The 22,337-nt window shown below is 40.8% G+C and overlaps 1 protein-coding gene across 11 annotated transcripts in view; it reads right to left on the minus strand.

Annotated features, from left to right (window-relative positions):
- The window catches only part of tmod (tropomodulin), a 49,455-nt gene extending 28,787 nt beyond the window's left edge, over window positions 1–20,668 (minus strand). For 2 of the 11 annotated variants that reach the window (XM_070280979.1, XM_043211858.2), the window contains exon 1: window positions 19,727–20,160. In XM_070280979.1, coding sequence (XP_070137080.1) covers window positions 19,727–19,957 — 231 coding nt within the window. In that variant the 5' untranslated portion in view covers window positions 19,958–20,160. Of the gene's footprint in view, window positions 1–5,351; window positions 5,597–13,878; window positions 13,934–19,726; window positions 20,162–20,602 lie in introns of those variants that run through there. The other 9 variants (XM_017245491.3, XM_043211857.2, XM_017245496.3 and 6 more) reach the window with 7 other exon arrangements.
- Between the last annotated feature and the right edge of the window lie 1,669 nt (window positions 20,669–22,337).

The raw sequence follows: 22,337 nt of genomic DNA on the forward strand, positions 1-22,337 counted from the left end.
TGCTGCAATGCTGCTGCTTTTCTCTTCTCGCTTCTGGGGTTTGTTTTTATTGCATGCCAAGATGTCTGAGCTTTCAAAAGACCAGCGGACATGATGAGTAACAAAAACAAAAAGAAACACAAAAGCGGGCGGCTGTTGCAAGTGGGGTGGTGGGGCTAGAAGGCCGAAGTGCCACCCAAATGGACTTTTGTTATTGTTATGGCCGCTGTAGCTGGTCTCGTTTGCCGAATTTTATTGCATTACAATGAACAGCGCCTTGACCAAATTTGGTCAACAAATGAAACGAAATAAATGCGAAATCGGAGGGAAATTGCACTGCAAATAATTGGGAAAATATTTTGATCTTTAGAGATATTTACAAGAGATTATTTACAAAAGTTGCAACTACTATAGCACTACAAAATCCTCAAACGCATACCTTATGGTTAATATTATTTAATTGAGGTTTAGTGCTCTGAAAAACAAATTATAAATTTCAGTTTAAATTTGGCGATCTTCCACATAGTGTAAAATAAATAGAGACAGACATGAACCAAAGCTGGGACAAAGATGGAAGTGTAGAGCCTCCTCCCATTGAAAATCGCTTAGAGCGGCCGACAGTCAATTTTTCACTTGGCATTGGCCGACAGCTGTCGAAGGTTGGAAAGCACTCACGAGAGCGCAGGGGAATGCTTCTGGCTCTGTGGAATGGCCGAAAACAAGCCATAGTATTTATTTGATATTTATTTAATATTTATTTCGTGTCGTTTGCCTGCCCACTTTGATCTGTGCGGCGACAAGTTCTTTGCCAAAGTCAAGTCAGCTGAGGAGCGCGATGGGGCCAGTGCAGGGGGGCTGGGGCAGGACAGGGGAACAAGGAGTCCTTGTTCCACCCAATTGACAAACGAAAATCAAAACTAATTAGACGCAAATTAATGAGCCGTGCCACAACAGCATCAGCGAGAAATCAGCAGCCGCAACGAAAGGAAAAACAAATGTGATGAAAATGCGATGTGAAAATGTGAGAAGCTGACAAACAATTTGGCAGTGGGGACAGCCAACTGGCAGGAGGGTGTGGTGGGAGGGTAGGGGCTTCCCCTGAGCCCCACCCGTTTCCATGACCTTTGGGCGCACGAAAAAAAGTGTTGGCCTATAAAAAAAGCACCAAACACGAGAGGAATAAGGTCTATATATCCCTTAAATTATAGAATACACGAAAGAGCGATTTCTCCAGAGAGAGCACAGAGAGATGGCCAGAAGAAGCAGACAGAAGCATACGTGTATATGCATTAGAAACGCACACTTCCATCGGACCACGAATGGACCACACGGCGTATGCGCAATTCGCTTTGGCAGCGTGCCAACGCTCTATACTTGGAGATCAACGGAAAAAGTTGCTGATTTTTTGCCAGAAATTATTTATAACCGCTTGTTCATGCACACACACACATATCGGCGAATTGACCAGATATATGCACGTGTATCGGTGTGTTATTTTCGAACAGCTCGCTCTTAGCTCTTTCCTCAGCTGTGTTAACTTGGCCAGCCCCAGTGTGTATAACTCAATCCGAAAATATTAATTGCAATCGTTTTGTAAGACAGACTGGGACAGTAATGAAGTTGCTAAATGGTAGAATTAATTATAAATTAAAGCTGAACTTACTCAGTAAGATCTCAATAAATGCTATTTTCTTACCTGAAAAGAGAAAAATATAAATTAGAACTTGTATAGCAGATATATATTATATAGAATTAGGAAAACAAATAAATTCCAAGTATAAACTTAACAATTTAAAGAGAAGAATCAAGACTGTGCTCAGATAAATAATATTCCCCAGCGCATTCAACAGAGAAAGTAAATATTCAATGACCTTTAATACTGCGTCTTTTCTCATATACTGCTTATTTAAGCTAATATAAGCCTCTTTTATAAGCAACAGTAGGAATGAAAAACAATAATAAATTTGATTTTCTGAATTCCCAGAACAAAACAAATGGGAAAATCGATTCTGCAAGCCAGATATTATTTTTGAGCCACTTCACATGCAAATCTATGAAATGTTGCCCCTTGCTTCCGAATCGTTTTATTATCTAATTTTTTCGCCCATTGAAAACACCCTCTGACAAAAGGCCAAACCAGCTCAAAGTCAATTAGCCTCTTGACTGAACCCTAATGATCCCTGCCCCTACTGCAGCACCCTCCTCCAGCGCTGGCTTTGTCCCCTATTTTGGCCAAGTTAATTGCGCAAAATGAGTGAAAAGCAGCTGCCACCATGCGCCGAGCCACTTGAGGAACATATAATTTATTTTATTACATATATAAACATTTATATATTAGAGTCGGGAAATAAAACAAAATTGCAGGGGATATTCAGCATTTTCCTGAGGTGCTTATTGTTCTGGTTTCGATTTCCCTACACAAAAACAAAAAGAGTGTTACAAGTAAAAAACTAAAGAATTCTGTCAAAAGAAAATATCTATAATTTGTTACAAAGGAAAAATATCCACAGGATATTACACTTTATTATTGATTTAATTTTATTTCTCTGTAGGACTCCCAGCCTCACATGGAAAACAATCGTAAAATGCTTAATTAATGCTCACCTACACATGGGCCTGGGGAAAGGTGGAAAAGTGGGGCAGTCCTGTTCAGGAGTCTTTTATCCCTCCGGAAGAGTGCCACAAAGAGGCAGGGGCGGGGGAGTCGCATCACTTTTAATTAAAAGATAAAAATTCCCTGTCCAACAGTTTACGAGGTGACTGGGTGGGGGCGGCATTGCGAGAGGGGCGGGTAATGTGCTCCTGGAGGTGACGCGTCAAAACGCATAAAACGGAGAACAAGAAACTGTTAAAGAAATTAACACACACAACACAGAGACAACGGGAAATTCAAGCCAAAGTGGCAAACTGAGCCGCAGGAAGGACACTCCCGGGGCGGGGCCAGGAACAGATGGAAATGTTTGCAACTGCTAGAGGAAAACCCACTAGGAAGTGTGGGAAATGGGAGCTTAAAAGGCCCTACTAAATGAATTTAAAGATAATTCAATAAAATGTAAATTGTTTTTAAATTAATAAAGGGGAAGGATAAAAATTACCACAGAGACAAAGGTTGAGTTTTACATGAAACTTAATGTAAAAGTTAGGGTTTATTAAATAAAAACATTGAAGTGTGCTGATCCCTTTAAAAGAACCCAAGCAAGTGCCTGCAAAGCTGGAAAATATTATTGCTTTTCCATGAAACTTTAAGAAAAAACGAAATTCCGTAAAAAAATGATGTTCCAGCTCAGCCTTTGATGGCTTCCTTTGGCAAATATTGGCATCAGCTTCCCGTGCCAGAGCTGTACCGGAGTTCCTTTATGAAACTTCTCCCATGATTTCCTATTTACTGCATTTTCTAATGGCTTAAGTCCCGGAATCGATCGGCAGACTGCATTGACTGCTCCACTGCCATTTTTCTGATAAACTTTGGGAGCAGTTACGGGAAGCCCCGAGAGAAGAAAGTGCGGAGAAAGGTGCTAAGGGAAAGGGAAGTGAAAAGGAAAAAAGGAAAAGTCAGTGAGCGACAGAGCGTAATGTTTTCATGAGTGTGTGTGTGTGTGTGGGAGCGGGTGTTGTTATTGTAACGCCTTGATTGCTGCCTGCCATGAAAACCTGCGGATAAAAAGTCAACTATTCCGGCTCTATATACGCTCATATACAGCCCGCTTGGTTCCCTGCCAGCTGGAGTCAGTCGGAGAATGTTATTTTTTCTTTCATCCTTTTTTATTTCTGCCATTCCCGCTGCCTTTCCTGTTCCCTTCCTGCCCCACTTGCGTTTTTTTTTGCTCATTTGAGAAAGGCAGTGCCAAAATGCCGCTGGGCAAAAAGGGGCGTGGTGCAAAAAAAAACAAGAAAGCCGGGCAAACAATCAAAGGTATGAGAGCGGGCGGAAGGGTGTGTCATATAACACACATACGAGCATGTGTCTGAGTGTTGGTACATTAAGTGAAATGAAATCCTGTTAAGCGAAACAATGAAGCTATTAAAAAAAATATGTAAGCTCTACCTTCGCCATTTTCTATACAAACACACTCAAGGGTGTGTGTGTTGGTTCCCCGACCCCCTACTTTCGTTTCACAATTTTGTGGAATTTCTCCCCCGGCTTGGTAAACCTCATAATATCGTTTAATAAATACTTTACAGCTTGATTGATTGCGCCTTCAACGTTTTGAATTCCTGAAGCGACAGGTGAACCAGGATCTTCTACGTTATAAGTAGCTGCTTAAGCATCCTTGCCAGTACACCGAAAATAAATTCTAGTGAAGAACTGGCACATTTTTTTCACTTTGAAGCTATTTATATCAAAAAATGGTCAGTAGAAAACTTCTTTATTTGTCTTTTATTATTTGAATATTATTTACAAATAAAAAGAAACGGTATTTTCTTGTTATGTAACTTCTCTGGGGCCTTGCGTAATTTATGCGTCCAGACTTGGGCCCAAAGGAAAGCAAGCAAGACCCCAGATTGGGTCCCATGTGGCTGACTACAATCAAAGTGGCAATTGTGGGCTGGCCAGTCGCCGCTCCACCCCACAGCTTATCCTGGCTCCCCCGCCTCTTAAACTCAGCGACCTGGAAATGCCTTCCCTCGTCTCCCTTTGCGAGCTGGGAACCCTTTTGGTGGCCGGGCAGTTCCTTCCCAGAATCTTCCTCCCGAAGCATGTGCATACATTAGTTCAGACCTGAAAGAGTTCCCTGCCTCCGATGGTGATTAATGTGTCTTGGTTTCTGTTTATTTTTAGAGGTTTAGTCAGGCGCAAGAGCTTCACTAAATGTTTCAGTTAATTAGCTATCGATGAATGGCCTAAAAGGAGGCAGAGTTCCCTTTATACGAGTTCACATTAAACAAATGAAAAGTTTTTTTTGCTCGAAAGTATACACATAGAGAGGACAAGTTCAATAAAAATGAAATTTTATTTATAGAGTCCAATGTAAATAGTTTTTTGCTGATTTTTCTTCCAGCCTTTTCTAATATGTTTGTTTTAAATTAATTTTTGTAAATGAGATATTTTTATTAAAGAGCAATCATTTTTAATGGCGAACTACTCGAATATGAATCAAGATTTTATCAATAATGTAATATTTTATCTGGTTGCATTTTTTACCAATCAAAATATTTTTAAAACATGTTTCTTTTGGCTATAATATTTGATAACGCATTTATAGAATTTGTATTATGATTTTCCTGCTTCCCTAGTAAAATTCCACACTTTCTGAGGAGAACTGTCGCTCTCAGAAAAACGTCAACTAAGAGGGGGACTTTCAATCCGTCGGGCATTTGTCAGTTTGACAGCCACCCCCGCACCACCCCCCTGGACCGGATTCTTCACCCACCTTGGTGGAGCGGGTTTTGCGCCACTGCGAGGTCTTCTTGGTCGTCGTTGTCGTTGTGGTGGTCTCCTCTTCCTCCTCCTCCTCGATGACGTCATTGTCTTTGGCTGAGTCCGCCATGGTGTGAGAACGCGAGTGTGGTGGTGTGTGTGAAGGGAGTGTCCTGTTAGCTCTTGCGTGTGTGTGTGCGAGAGTGCTGTAATCCTTTCTAGCCCCAAATTCTTTGCATAAATGATTCTTTTTCTTCACAAATATTTTCTTATAATTTTCTTGAACTTTTTCTTTTATTTCTTTACTTGTTTGAGTGATTCACGAACATATTTTTGAGATTTTCACTCTCTCACGCTCATTTTCACTGGAAACACATTAGACATTCATTTCGATATCTACACATGAATATGAATACGAATAAAATATAATTTATTATTTATTTATTTATTTCAACCGCTGATTTGTTATTCCTTCACTGTTTCTTTTAGTCGCCGGAGCGAATTTATGGCTGCAGCTGCCTCGAAAAGTGAAATTCTTGGCCATAATTAATTAAACTCGTTCACCAACAACATCAGCAACGGCATCAGCAATAAAGCCAAAAACAACACGTTGAATTTCGAGTGCAAATTTGTGCGCCAAAGTTGGTCGGCAATTAAATTCTGTAATTATTTGTAAATAAACGGCAATGGACGCAGATTTATGAACTTATAAACCCGCCAGAGGGGTGGGCTTCTAGAGGGATCGGCTACGGGGGCGTATCCATAAATTAATTCCAATTTGACATTCATGAATTATGGAAAAGCCATTCCCCGGCATCACCCAGAGTGTTCCAACCTCACCAATTAATCCTTTTTTCTTGGAACCAGATTTGCGGGCCAAAGGCGTAAACTTTATAAATAATTAACTTGCAATTTACTTTCTTAATTTTGGAAACACAATTTCAAAAATTCAGCTATACACAGTTCTAAGCCTTTTAAATCCTTTTTCAAAAATGTCTATTTTAAATGGGAAAAATTTTTGTTGAAAGTTCTTCATGGATTCAAAAACTTATTTTTTATGTAAAATTGATAAACAAAATCATTGGGTTAAAAATACATAAATTGTCACTTAAATTATTAAAAAAAATCCAAACTATAGAAATATAAATTCGGGGCAATTTCTGTATTAATGTGTTTGAAATTGCCTCAGGCTCTGTTTATTTGACTATTTTATGGTTTTATTCTACTAGGTTGTTGTATTTTAATCGCCTGAATTCGTGTCAGTTTTTGTGGCTAAAAGTGTTTTATATGAAATGCATTTTAATGCACTTTTATGGACAGCGAGCATGAATGCCGCTGAAAATCATTTTGTTTGTTATTGTATCACTGTTCTTGTTGTTTCTGTTTGAATTGTTGATGTTGTTGGTGGTGTTGAATTATTATTTGTTTGATTTGGGTTGCATGTTTCTGTGGCGTGTAGCACTTTTTTGTCCATATTTGTGTTTTTGTTTTGTGTGTGGTGTGCCTGTTTTTGTTTCGGCTTCGATTTGCATTGATAGCGCGTGGGTAGGCGGTGTTCTCGTGTTTGGTTTTCATCGGATATTATGGCATTATTGGCTGGATCTGTTCGCATGCAAATTTAAAGTGGAACAACATTTGTCGGGCACAGTTTTCAGCCTCAGCCACAGACGCGCGTCGAACGAACTGAGTTAGCCCGAATTTCTTTTGGCCGCCGCGAGTCGAAATAAGTGGCTAATGCTCAGCCCGAGCCCGAGGGGGCCAGCGCGAGGGGCACAAAGCAAGAGAGGGTGCTAATAGAGCGGCGCACACAATCAACACTTAATGTGGCCGCGGGGAGCTGAAAAATTCCGCAATTCGCTCATCATCTTCAAAATGAAAAGCAACACACACACAAAAACACTCTCTTTATGCCATACAGTTATTTTTTAAGTGTGTGTGTTGCCATTTTTCCTTAACTTTATGATATATATGATATAACTTTATGATATATATTGTCGCGTGCTTATTGCGTTTCTGGGATGGATATTTTTAGAGGAATCATTTCTTCCTCTGCGGCCATCAATTGTGGACGAATTGCGTTCTACGGTGGACAAGGAAGAAGATGCTGAACCGCTTGCCAAATCTCGGCTAATGAGTTGTTTGCTTTTAATTACGCAAAATTTTCATTTAATTTAAATTGCATTGATTTCCTTTTCGTGGGCTAAGCTGAAAAAAGGATGCGATTAAAGCGGCAAGGGTTCATCCCAAAACTCCAAAAACGTATCCCAGCTGTCCTTTTAGCCGTGTAATTAATTGTTTCGGCTTTTACTTTTTTCCGCTCCCCTGGCCGAAAAGTTTTTCTTTCTTTGGCCAACAAAAGTTGAGCAGGCCCACACCCCCTTTCTACTGGGACTACTGTTTCTCCAGCTGGGGCATATAAATAAACAACAACAAACGATTTGTAGGCGCAACGCCTGCTAAAAATAACGCTCTCGGATATTTCCACCCAAAAAGCAAGAAAATAAAATATTATTTATAGCCCAAGGCGGCCATATATCTGTGTGTGTATATCCCCACATGTGTGTTCGAATCAATATGCAGTGAAATGATTTTTGAATTTCCAATTCGCAGCTGGATGTGCAGCATGTTGATGTAAAAATCACAGATGCAAATGCAACGCAAAAAACGGAGAAAAAGCATACAGCAGGGAAAACGGGAAATCAGGCTAGATAAATGGCGTATATCGCAAAACTGCTGAAAGCATAGGTAGTCTGGCGTTTTCCTCTGTTCCCATCATCGATGTTTACAAACAAAAGGTGGGAAATAAATCAGGGTGAAAGCAGGGAGCGACAGGCATAAAAGGGCTTTAACCTCTTGTCGCCGCGGAAAGGTGAGGTGAGGTGCGGCGGCAGCGAGAAATTCAATTGCAACAGCAGTTTGAGAGCCACTGCTGAGGTGAGTCAAGGTGAGTTTCCACTTTCTTGGCAGTACGCCGCCCACGTCCCACAGCATCTTGTCAGAAATGATCATTGACATTGTCGCGCTGAAGGTGTTTCACACACACTCACACAGACACTTTATTCTTCAGGTGTTCTTGGAGAGAAAATAGCACTCCGCTCTCTTTGAGTGGCGATAATTGGCTCTTCGGCACGCACACACCTGCTGCTCCTCACAAAAATAAAAGAGCCAGAAGAGAGGTGAGCAAACTGTTGCTTCTTTTTTTTTTGGTATTTTGGCCATTGGGGTGTGCGTGTGTATGGGTGAGTGTTTGGATGAGTCCGTCTCCTTCACACTCCCACCTGATTCATAGTTTTAGCTGAGTGACCGCGCTGCTTTCAAGGTAAATCATTTTCATTTTCGGCCTGAAGAGGTGAGGTGGGTTCAAAAGCACTTTTAAAAATAAAATTTCAATTTTTCCCAAAGAGAAAATAAAAGGAATATTCAGATTCATTTAATTTTATTCATAAAAGGATATTTTATTTAGACTATTAATACATTCTAATAAAGAACTACCCACGAAGATTACTATGGTTCATTTCTATGTAAGTATTGCAAAGAGTGGAATTTATGCCTTTAAGCCCTATACATATATGCTGGGACTTAAATCCGAATTAAATAGTTCACCATCCTTAAACACGAATAATGGTTTTTGGCAAAGGAATTCCTCTTGGTCGCTCGCTCGCCTTTCTTATCCGCGACGGCACAGGAATGTTTGGCGCGCCTGACCATGTGCCTGTCTACGCCCCATAAATATTATTTAATTTTATATATGTTTCTTTCCAAGCCATTAAAATTATGTAGGTTATAATTTAAATAATCAAACAAAACGACCAGATGAGAGGGACACGAGATAGAGAGACCGGGCAAAACATCAAATGGAAAGCAAAGAGCCAGCTGAAGAATTTCACCTCGTCTGGGGTCGCCCATCCAAAAAATAATACAAAAAACCGCGGATAGATACACGTACCTAGTAGAGAGAAGAATCACGAGCGGAGGACTGTTGTACGGAATATTTATAGATTTTGTTATTGTCAACGGTGATGGGTCTGGGAAATGAAGAAGAGGACTCACCGATGGAGGGGTGACCAGGCACAACAAGTTCAGGGATTATGGGCTTGGGCTGGCAGAAGCCTCCCAATGAATCAATTTTAAATGATTCAGAAACATAAAGGTATTTAAGTTTGAATACGACTTTGTTTCAGGTTTGTGGCGTTGACATTTGATGGTTATGTAAAGATATTTTCATGAATTTGTCTAGCTTTGAAAGGGAAATAAATCATTTTTTTATGTTCCTCAGTAATAACACAATTCTGTTTTTATTATTTTTTCAAAAATATTCAAAGTTTTTTTTAAAAGCAACTTTTTATATATTTTATAGTTGTTTTTGATATACATTTTTTTATCTCGAACCTTGTTAAACCTTAATATTTCTTTTTTAGGAACTTTTCCAAAAGATACTCATCTGCTAGCACTCTGCTCGAGATTCCATTAGAAACGTGCCCATAAAATGATCATCAAACGATGACAGCTATAAAAGCGAGACAGAAGCTGGATATTCAATTTGCATTTAACGAGCTGTTCGAGTGGTTTCTTCTGCAGTTGTTCCTCCTGCATGTTGGACTCGTGTAAATTAATAATTTTCCCCGTTTTTTCGGCCCTCGCTAATGGGCAGTTGATTTATGGGCACCGGAGTCGGTGCCACGTGACATTTTTATGGATGTTTATTCCCTGGTTATATGCATTTCTGATTGTGGCTAATCGTCCCAAGCCAGTGTGTCGCACATCAATCATACGCCCTGTTCGACATTCCCCCAGTTCGATATTAAGCATACGCCATGTGGGATGGCGATGTGGTGTTGGATACGTTCCCAGAATAGCTAGTCAGAACTGCAGTTGTTCGCGTGTCGCGTTGCTTAAATTTCGCCGCCCACTTCCGGGATCAGTCGCCTTTCCCCCGCCACCCTCATTTCCCCGCCCCCGAGAGACGACTAATTAGAAGAGCACATGTGGCGATCAACTTCGCTGGGACCTGCAGTTGCTGGCGCATTTCAATTTTATTTCATTTCATTGATTTTCTGTGCTATATGTTCTATGAGTTTCTCTGTATTCTGGCCTGGTTGGAAACATTTCGTTGCAAAACCATCATCCTCGGCAACACTAACAACAGCAACGGGTACATTTTTTTGAATGCACTGCCATCGGGCAGAACAGAGAATGAAAATCGTTTTAGTGAAAATAAATTGAAAATCTTTGGAACATATTCTGAATGTTGTGATAGATTGCGAGCATTTTCAGCTGTCATGTGTTTGTGTGTGGGTGTTTGTTTGCTTTGTTGCCCGTTGCCTGTTGCCGTTTCCTACCATTTCTATGCATATCCGCAGCGTTCGCTGACTTGGCTTTGTTTGCATTAGTGGTAGTCAAAAGGCTGGCAGAGACGCTGAGGGGAGACAAAATCGCAAGGAGATATGATTCGGTTATAGCTATGAACTTTCAAGGATTCTCTTCACAAGAAAATGCCCTCACTTCCGTTTTAAATTTTTGTTGCATACTTTCGGGAATACCGACATCAAATGTGGTGGCCGAAAGTGTTAACAAATTATTTAAATGCGAATACACATTGCTAATGTGACGGACAAAAAAATTAATCCACTATTTAATTAAACCGATGTGGCCACTTGAAAGTAAACGCAATTAAAGCTCATTAAAAATCAAGGGCTTGGTGGAAAAAATTGGTAATTAATAAAATGACATTCGAATTTAAAGTGGATTTATTTATTTCGAAAATAAGCCGTTTAATATGTCGCAATGACATTACTGGTTTTGCTAATTAAGTTTGCTTTTTAAATTGATTTAATTTTCATAGGGTTTTCTCTATAGGTAGGGTAGGTAGGTTCTTTAAAAAACTTCTTGAGGGTTTCGGATGCTAGCTACGTCCTTCCATAAAAATTTCTTATTATTTCCATACCTCATTCGATTTCCTTTCCCGCATCACAGCACATTTTGATTGATTGCGCGAACACTGCAAGCTGAACAAGACAATAGGGAAATGGGAAAGCGCTGGGAAATGATTTTTCGAAATGTTCAAATCAACCGGAGGGGCCAAAGAATCGGAAGCATATTCATGACAGCTGCAGCTGCGAATAGTGGATGTTCGGTGGACTGAGGCGTTCGCAGGGGGCGAATGGCTTCCCATTGTGCGAGAGTCCCCGGCCAAAATGTGTGGCAATGGCCACGGGAAATGGGTTGACCGCAGATGCATTTAATCAATCTAATGCATTCGGTGTTCAAACCCCGCCACCGAGCCAAATGGCACCACTCATCACATTAACACCTCAAAAATTTCAATCGCTCATGGAACGCACTAATTACATAAAAGCCAATGCAGAGGTGCAACTGCTGCGCTAGAGAGGTCAGGGGTTATTTGCGAAATGGAAAGAGAAGCTCAATAAAACAGAAACAAATCAAAGAAGGGAATATTTCTAGAGAGAATCTGGAAAAGTGCAGAGTTGGAAATAAATATTTGCAGGCGGTTTCATCAGCAAAATTGAAGGATAAAGCCAACAGAGAGAAAATATGTTCGATATGGGATGGAAAAACTACATATTTTTGATTAAATAAATATTTTAATTAATAATAGAAGAGTAAGTAAAAAAAAAAGAAAAGCTATTTTTAGTGATAAGGGTGATACTCAAATTGGAATATTTTTTTTAGCGTAAGTCTCTTAGCTTCTTAAGCGATACACTGAAAAGGAGACCACAAACTGCTTAGCAAAATTGCTAATAAACCAGCACAAAGCACAAATAATAGGACGGCGGCAAAGGGCGGCCCGAGGAAAAACAACAAAGGCTGAAGGCAGATAAAAAAGTGTGTCGATAGCAGCTCAACGTACAAGCAATAAAGGGAAACTCCGTGGAAAATCGGGGGAAATCGGGGGCACGGGCCACAGATTAAGCGAGCGAGGCAGTCAACGTTTATTTTTAAACATATTGAAAAGGCAAGAAGAAATGGTTAAGTTGAGGCATCGGCCGAGGCAAGCGCAGCGAATGAAAACAATTTTATTAAGTGAAAAATACGAAGGCAGAAAATAACCCGCAGCCAAAATAAACAGACCAAAGCCAAGGCAGACGGAAAGGAAGAAAAAAGAACACAAAAAGCGAACTCAGGTCCTTGGCAGTGGCGAAATTTTTGCCCCGAACTCAACGGGTTGCCGCTCGAGTTAAGCGAGCGAAGAGGCTGAGGAGGGGAGGGCCAAGGAAAATCGTAGGATATCTGATTGAAAGATGCGTCGGAGCGTCGTTGTCGATGTCGGCTCACCTTGAACCACAGCAGGAATAACAACACAGAAGCACCACTCAAAACACTGAGCACCACACGCACACAGCTGCCGCGAATATTCACTGAAAAAAAAATTATAATTCTGTTCTTAAAAGTATTCACAAAAATTTAAGAAAATTGTTCAAATAATTTCCTTTTAAAGGGTATTTTTTATAAATATTTTCAGACTTCAAAACAATTTAAAAAAGTTAAGGCTTGAATCCCTGGCTAGGCTATTTCAAAAGCAGAGAAATCTTTCAAATTTTTTAAGTAAAAAAATTTCTAAATATTAAATATTTTGTTTGTCTTTAAGCCATATTTTTTAAGTGTCGATCAGACACAATTAAGTGAAAAGAAAACGGAAGCAGACGACAAAATTTTACGAGCCAAGCAACCGAAAATGGGGGACTGTGGGGCGTGGGGCAGGTAGCAGCAGGTGACAAAAGCAGCGACGACGTCGACGGAGCTGGCGACTTCTTTACATAAAAGATTGACAAGTGATTTTCACACCTAAGTGGCAAGCGCAGGAAACACACAGAAACACACACAAAGGCAACAGCGGCAGTGGCAGTGGCAACAACAAGGTGAGGCAAAAGTTTTGAGAGTTGCCTCGGGTTTCCCCCGGCCGGGTTTTCCTGCTCTTGGGCTATTTTTTGGAAAATTTGTTTGAGGAAATTGTTTGGGGCATTGTTCGTGTGGCTTAGTTAGCTAAGTCGATAGATTTTCTCACCCTCGGGCGGTTTTAATTTGTTCGGGGCGGCAGGGGAGGATTCTGACCACTGAAACTGTTGCAGAATTTGATCGAATGATTGAGTGGGAAAGTGTAGGCCTTGATGGGCGAAAAGTTTGGGAATTTATTTGATTAATACAAGTTCTTTGCCCAAATGTGGTCGGGTAGATTGAAGGGATAGCCCTTTAAACTTAATCTACGATATTAGCTAAGGCTAAGAGGGATATAATTCGGACAATGTTCCAAGCAGGTGTGGCTCTTACATGGCAATTAAACTGATGAACTGAATTAATAAGTTAGATATTAAAGAGTTGAAGGGCAACAACACCCACTTTATGCAGTGTTATTTATTTCGATTTGAACTTAATTTAACAAATCATTGAACTAAATGATTCAAGGATCTCTAATTGTTATTCCTACTCGACAACTGTACACATTTCAATTTATATTCTAGAGATTTATGGGGGAACTGTCACGAATCCGGATCCGACCCTGTGCCCCCTGGTGAGCGACTTACCGCAGCGTCCGTGATGGCCATGGTGACTGTTTGGCTTCCTGGTGGTTTTTGGGAGCTTTCTGGCGGGCCAGGGGCGATGCTGGGGGAGTGGGTCTAATCCGCTTTTGCCAAAATCGAAATTAACTTGAATGGGGCAATCTTTTCTATTGCGCAGAATTCCAATTCAAATTCTGTAGTTTTCGTTTCAATGGTAAAATATATAGGTTTACTATATACTCTTTTTTTTTTTTTGTTGGATTACACAACGACACACACAACTCGATTGTATAGACAGATACACTGACACACCAGAATACTGGAGATCGCACGTCACAAAGTACGCAACAAACGTGATACGAGGGCGAACCGAGGGGACTATCGAGCGAGAGGGGATCCAAAACTAATCTATTTATTTAGCTGACTGGACTGGCCATTGCGTTTCATTCCAGCTGGTGCTATAAATCAATAGTTTCGGTTCGATTGGCTCGGTTCACGATTGATTTGTCGGTGCGCGCTGCTTTGATTTTGGGTTTCGCGATGCAACTAAATTCGAATCGAAAAGTGCATCGAAATGCAATCAAAGTGCCAATTGACGTCGAAGACGACGAGCTCTATTGTCCGTCTATATATATCTGGGAAGGTGTTGGGTTAACTTTCGATTTCTTTCGCTGTTGACAAATTCCCGGCATTCTCACAAATATATTCTTTGCAAACTTTTCGCATTCTTTGCCAGGAAATGGCCACCATTGTCATGGTCAAGTGCTTGAAACTATAGTGCAGATGCTGACTTTCATTTGCATACTTATTTTAATAACTAAAACCTATATTAAAATATTAAAACTAAAATCAGCAGAAATGCATGTCTACTTTATTTTTGAAATTGCATTAAAATTTGTCAAACCCAATAGTTTGTAATTAGAACAGCAATCTAATTGCAATTATTTTATAGTTATGACGGGAAAAACAAGTGCAATAACCAGATTTGTGGCACTGGAAGCTTTAAAACAAAGTCAATTGGGAGCATGGCCGAATGTCAATTTTCGGTCTGGGGAATTATAAACCGGATTAGGTGGCACTGGCAATACGGTATGCTTGTTGGGTTTTGATCATCGTCCAAATGGAAATGCAACTTTATGGGGATTATTTATTTTCCGGCTGTGCTGGTGGCTATGGGGGATAATGGAAAATAGAAGCCACAAGATGACGGCTCTACGTAAACATGCAAATGTCAGTTTGCAATGGCCGAATTATGTTTGAATTGGGTTACGCAAATGTTTAAGTAGCTCTGCGCTGTTTGTGCAGCTGAATTAATTTGCAAATTACATTTGGGCCAAGACACAGTCACAAATTTGAGATGTTAATTGAAAGGAAATGCTAATAGCTCGAGGTGACTATTTAATCAGCCTTGTATCTGTAAGCCCGGCAATTTGCAGCTAATTGGCTTCTACTACGGTAACCGGAGCTGGAAGCCTTTGTTAAGTGCTTACAAGCCGATCAAAATGAACCGAACTGAATCTGCACAATTTCCTCATCGGCTTGCCAACAGATAAGATTGTTGTTTTCGTTCTCTTGGCCCGGTACGCAGAAAACTACGCAAAACATTTTGTAAATTGAATTTTATTTGTTGAGACTTTGGCGGGGCGCACAAATGTAATTGAAATAAATTTTCAATAGAATATCCGCCCGAAGTGGCGGAAGCTTATGGCAGGCAATGAAATTATTTGTTTGTTATTCTGGATGGGATGTAACGCTCTGGAAGCCCGGCCAAAGGATGGGACCACTGAGAAATGGGCGAATTTCCGTTGTGGCAGGTCGAAGTGCTCGAAGGATGAGTCTCAGGCAATTGAGAGCGGTTTCGGATTTGGATTTGATCTGGATAAATAAATAAAGCAAAGTGTCTGAAAATTACATGAAATATGTGCCAGTCATAAAGCGGATTTCGTTGGGGAAGGCGGCGGGCGAAAGGGACAGCAAATCGCTCAGCGAAATAAATGGCACGTTCATCATACGCCCCGTGTGCGCCGAGCTCCGAGAGCACACAATTTGGCAGCTTTATTTATATACCCGTCAGTACATACGGCCCAGCATGAGCGCGGGGATCGTTTCTGGCATGAACGTATATTCGCCTTATGTTTCTGCCGTATGTTTTCACGCAAAACGTTTGCTTTTCAATTATATAAACATATTCCGATTGTATTCAGTCAACGGACGAGGGCGAGACACCAGCGAGTGGGGTGGGCATGTGTGTGCATTAAAATTATAAATTGTTTGAACAGCCAAAGGCACAAATAAATAAAACACAGAGCCATGAACGGGCCAGAACGGAACGAAACGCGGCCGAAATGAAAGCGAAGCGCATAAATAACTGACCAAATGTACTCGAAATTTGGACTCGAAATGAATGGGCAGCGTTGGTGGCGTGGTGGAGGGCGAGGATATGAGTCAGGGGCATCGAGGGTGGGGCGGCATCTCCTTGGGAGCTGCAACAAGTGAATGGAAGCTAAGCGAGCATCAAAGGCCAAGAAACGCCTGACATTGAATTGTCTTGTTGTGGCACACACTTTCGAAAGTCCATTCAAAACCATCGCAATAATTTTGGGAGAAAGTGAGAAATTCTTTCCTTAAAATAAAATCGTAATTTTAAAAGAGCTCTTTAACCAGAGCTATTTAATCGGAAATAATTTTGGTATTCACAGTTTTCGATTTTCAGTGTTGAACTCTCCCATTTGCTCTGAAATGTTTCAATGGCCGCCTGGCTGTGAAATATTTGTTTGGACTTCAACAGGCGCCAACGCTGACAGCTGTCAATGGATGGCAGTGGAGGGTAAAGGGCACTAAGGGGGTAAACAAGTGCAGTGCAGGGGTAATGTGTACCAAGGGGAGGTGCTATTTAGCGGACATTGCAGAATGTGGGTGAAAAATATGGCCCTGCTCCGATTAGCACTGCGGCTAGCCACATTTTGCGGAATGCGCTCGCAAAATTGAAAACAAATTAATATATCAGACAAAACACAATAAAATCCTGGCAAATTGCTGTGGTGCGCGATACCGGTTCGTGGCCTGTCTAATCGCCTGGAAAGCTCTGAATAGTTTGCCCTTATCCGCCCTTATGCGCCCTCGCATCCGCACCCAAGTCCCTTCAGTGCTGAGCTGGTCCCTCATGGATTTTCAATTAATCTCGGTTCAATATTATGATGTCTAATCAACAGAATCCTGGGCAGGATGGCATGACAATGGAAGTTTGTGGCCGTGCTTGTGCGCCCCAGGAAATTCCATTATCCTTATATGTGACCAACATTCTGTATGGCTGGCTGGCTGGTGGTGGTGGTGATGTTGCTCGGTTATGTGGGTTTACGGCTTGTTGCACAAATTAGCATGCCCCATTTGATCACGACTTATAGCTTGGCTTAAATGCATTCTGATGTAAGAAATCATAGTGCTCATATATCAACTATAACGTGTTGGGTACGCTGAGGTAACATTATAGCTTTAAAAGTACTGTAACTTGAGCAGAGCACCGCCCATCCAATAAGCGAATGGAATCGACAAACAAACGGAAAAAGGTTAAATCAACTGTGAAATTTATGACAGTTTTCCGGGAGGCTTGAATTAGGGATAAAATATAGGGGAGGAGTGAGTGGGAAAGGCTCTGCCGTATCTGTGACTTTATTTAACTAATTTTGCATTTTCAATTTGAACTCGACTTCGGTCACGTAGCCTTGCGGCTGGAACTTTGACCTGTTAAGCGCATAAAAATGACAAAAACGCTACGTGACTCATTAGCCGAGTTTTAGCCGGGCAAGAAAGGGCCGGCAGGGACGCAGTGAAAGTGAGAGCGAGAAGTTCAGTTCAACAGTTCAGGAGTTCAGCAACGGACCCCGACATCAGCAACGCAATTAGTTCCGTAAGTTCGCTCCGGGCAGGGCACACATGCATACTACAAACACACATACGGACAGATGCCTGCACTGTAAAAATATATCATTTTTCCTTAAAAATAGACTGTGAATCAATTTTAACAGGGAAACCAACAGTGCGTATGTGTAATATTTGTATTTTTAAGAATAATTTGCTTTTTTAGCTTTTTTTTTTTAGAAATTATATATTTAAATAATTATAAATAAACTTTTAAATTTTTTTTATTTTTTTTTTGACATGCCTTGCTAAATATCAGGTATCTATTGTTGATTAAATAAATAATGATTTTTGGACAATAAAATGAACATTTTTTTGCTCTGCTCTAGGGATTCCATATCCTTATCCTTATCCACAGGACCCAGCTTACACAGCTCATGCGTTTTCATTTGAATTTCGGGCCCATAAAAACGAGAAAAGGCCGAGCCGACCCCAAAAAGCAAATTGCAATGCAAATTTAATTTGGCTGCCATAAAACTCGATGAAAGAAATGGTAGATGGGGGCGTGGCGGGGGCCAGACAGTCGTAAAACATCAGCACAGAAATCGAAGATTCTCGTGAGGTGCCCCGGGAGGGTGGCGTAGAGCAACGGTGGGGGGCGGTGGAAAAAGGGGAACTGCATGCGTGGATGGCGCGCCAAGCCGGAAATGCAATTTGTAATTTTGTGCAACGATTTGTGGCAATTAATTGCTGCTGCACCAGAAGCCACTTGCACCAGCGAGCGAAAAAAACCCCACCGCCCCCAAGCACCACCTTCGATGGTGTAATGCGCGCCAGACCGCAAGACACGGAAACCTCAATATTTATTTTTTTGTTATTTTTTACAGTCGGTTTTTTCCATTTTTTATTTTTGTTATTCTTTTACATTTGCGTTTTCCTTGCTAGTTGGTTTTTTATATGTTTTTTGTCGGTCTTCTTAATTTTGTTTTTTGCCTTGGCTGTGTTGTTTTTTTAGCCTTTGTTTTTGTTGCATTTGTTGGTGGCACAGAATTTATTGCATTTAATTTTTTTGCAATTTCTTGGCTGTCAAATATTTTGGGATTTTTTGGCATCACTCGCATCGAGTATTTAAGTGATTTCAGCTTAACAATATTTAATTTCTGTTTTTTATTCACAATCGTCCGATTTGTCTCACAAAATTGGAATCTTTTGTGATAATTTGCGCCGAAATCAAACAGCTGCAAAATTTGTTTTTCGCACACTTTTTTTTTATATTTTTTTATTTTGACTTTTCTTTGGCAACGTCGCCTATAGAAAGTGTGGCCGGACCAGAGCGATACATAGGACCGCCTATATGTCCGCCAGTATATGACAGTCGCGGTGTGTGTGTGACGTATAATGTAGGGGAAGATTTATAATATTCGTGGGACCGTATAAACAATTTGTTAAGACGCACATAGAAAAATGGCATTTGGTATAAATAATATAGCCAGAGTTCGCCATGTTTTGGCCAATTTCACAAGCTGAGAGATCAGTGCATGAAAAGATCCCTTCACAAAGCAACAAATGATGATTTATTGTGTTTCATAAGAGAGGCGTTTCAAGGGTGGCAAATTTTCGTCGAATATCATTCTATAATTGGCTTAAGTTTTTATATTCATTTTCAATGATAATTTTAATTCTATACTTGGACAGATGAAAAATTAATGGATTTCTGTTTTTTTATAAAATGGTATATATCTACTTTGCAAATTATGCTTTTCTGTGGAATATTTTGAGGTCTATATCTATTCTATTATGTGTAAACAATTCTGGAAAAGAAAATGCTTTCAAAAATCGAACATTTTCTTAAATAATACTGGTGATGGGTTAATGCCCACTTCACATTTTTAAAGATTCTTATAAGTTTTTTCCATTACTTAAAAATAATGATAGTTGAATACATTAGCCCTGTTGTGGTATGATTGCCAAAATACTTTGAACATTATACTAATATTTTATAGCTTTTACTCACCTCAGTAATTTTCATGGTACGCTTGACGGTTTTGCGGGTGACTTCGGTGGTCTCCTCCACCACGTCGCCATCCTCGTCAATGGTTTCGGTGACCATTTTCTCGGTCTCGCCGGGTATTACTTCCTCGGTCTGCTCGGTTACCACACTGCTCTTGCTCTCGGCATCCGGCTGGGCATCGGTTTTGGTCTCCTCCTCGGCGGAGCCACCAAAAACATCCTCAATGTCCGACATGGTTTCTGATCTGAGGACCTATTCCTTAGTTTCACTTGAGACTTGAGATGATTTCTCGTTGAGGGTTTCTGTGTTCACTTTCACTTGGTTCGTATCACTGATCCACTGATCTCTGATCACAACAACCACACATAACACGCAGAAATGCTCGGTTTCTTTTCTTATATTTTTTTCTAGCTAGCTTGTTGCCTGAAAAAATAAACGACCAGAGCCAGAAAAATGAATTTTCTTGTATATTCCGTTGGGCTCTTGGCAGCCACTGAATATTATATAAACAAGTGGAATTTCGCGGCACGATCACTGTTTAATAACTTTATATTCCGATTGCTATCAGTATCTGGCTGGATGTGTTACTGATCCTTTGGGCTCGCTAGTGAGTTAACGATCCTCTCGGCTAGTGCTTGATTTTCAAACTGTCAGAGCGATGTGCCGTTCAGCGGCGACGAAAGGCGCGTCAACAACGGTGAATGAATAACGGGACTGTGGGAACAACGGAAGAAAGCCAACGGAATAACGGAACAATGGGGACAACGGAACAAGAGAAAGTCGCGTGAAGCGAAACAAATTGAAATGGCATTTAAAATCGCATCACTTCAGGATGTTTCGCAAACAAATCCGGAATAATTACGGAATAACGGAACGCACACGAGGCGAATTACACGATCACGGTTCTTCTGCTTCTGTTTTAGATTCTGCTTCTAATTCCGCTGCCTCTGCCTCTAGTGCTGCTGCTAGTTAGAATCTTCTGCCTGCCACCGGAACCGCCGGAGAGTAGACAGAGATGGCCTACATATCGGGGCAGGGTATGGGGGCAGAAGCCCCAATGGGCGGCGGCATAAGTGGAAGCGGGATGGCTACACCCGACGATCTCTCCAAGAGACAGAGAAAGAGAGACAGGAGGTATCTCGGGTCTGCTCTTGGATCACTCTCTCCCATTGCTGACGTTTCATACAGTGAAAATAATATTTTCTAAAAAATAATATGTTTATTTTTAGGAGTCCCTTAATATATTAAGATATTAAGACATATTCAGATCCTGTCTTCGAGTTAGATTAAAGTTCAATATAAAAAATTGATTTTAAAAATAAGCTAAAACTTACAACTATTTGTTTCATGTGTACTTTAAAATGTTGATCTCTTCGTTTCAAAACTGTTGGTTGTTTTTTCTTCCTTTATTTTCAGTTCAACTTGCCTCTAGTTTTTTCTTTGAACAAATGTGAATATGAATGCGAATGAGTTTGCTCGCTAATTGTCCGCCTGTTGCAATTTCTCCGTCCGGCCAAGCGATTGCAATTAGTACGGCAGCCCGACGTCTGCGGCACGTCAAATTTCAAACTCGTTTCCGTACTCCCTCGCCACCCGACTCCCATGCGTTCCCATGTGCGGGGTGCGTGGAGCTATTTTTGGTGATATCCCGAAAACAATGGCCACAAAAAGAGGAAAATGGAAAACGAGAGAATGAAGTTGGCTTAAAATAGCTTACAGACTGGGGGATATCCAAGCATAGCTCAGATAATAAATTGGTATTATTTCTTTTTTGGTTTTTTATCTGTTAACAGTTAACAGCCATTTAACAGACATATTACTCATACGACTAGTAGTACTTTAAAACAGCTTCCTTTTTATTAAAATTATTATTCTTATTAAAGCTTTCTTCAGCTTATGTTTTAATGGTTTATCATAAAAAAATGAAATAATTGAAATATATGTTGTATTTGTCGCATATTAATAATGATCTTGGATATACCCAACCATGTCTTGCCACCCTGGGAAAGCCAGAGTGTCTGAATCGTTGGGAATATATGGGGCTGATCTGGCTGGCCATTTGGCCGGTCGGCATTTGGCGTTGTCTTTTCAGTTTCAACAAAACCGTATTTTTTGCGTTGCCGGCATTCGACAGATGAGCAGAGGCAGTGCATCACATGCAAGTCCGCATCCATGGGACTTACCGGCACTCATCGTACAGGGTGCCTTTGGGCCAGGGGCATCTGTCAGTGAGCCATCTCGAGTGGCTTTACCTTCTGCCTTCTATCTAATATGATTTTGTGCTTATTCCGATTTAGATTTGGATTTTGATTAGCGAGTGCCTTCAATTGCTGGCATTCGGGGCTCTCGTTTTGACAGCGACGTGCGGACTTCCTGTATCGCATCACGACTGCAAGATATATGAAAGACAAGTGTTTCGAACGTCCCGACGTATTCCCCCACATAGCGCTGTGTAAACAAAGCGCCAAGCAAGCGCAAGACAAAATATTCTAAAATTAATTTTCGAAAATGTCTCTTCGGCTCGGCAATCCAAGCGACATGAAGCGGGACAAATGCCGTATATAGATACACCCAATGGTTGTGTCTCTGATGAGCAAATGCAATTATGTGGAAA

The sequence above is a fragment of the Drosophila bipectinata genome, chromosome 3R, assembly GCF_030179905.1.
Source record: "Drosophila bipectinata strain 14024-0381.07 chromosome 3R, DbipHiC1v2, whole genome shotgun sequence".
Classification (NCBI taxonomy): Eukaryota; Metazoa; Arthropoda; class Insecta; order Diptera; family Drosophilidae; genus Drosophila; species Drosophila bipectinata.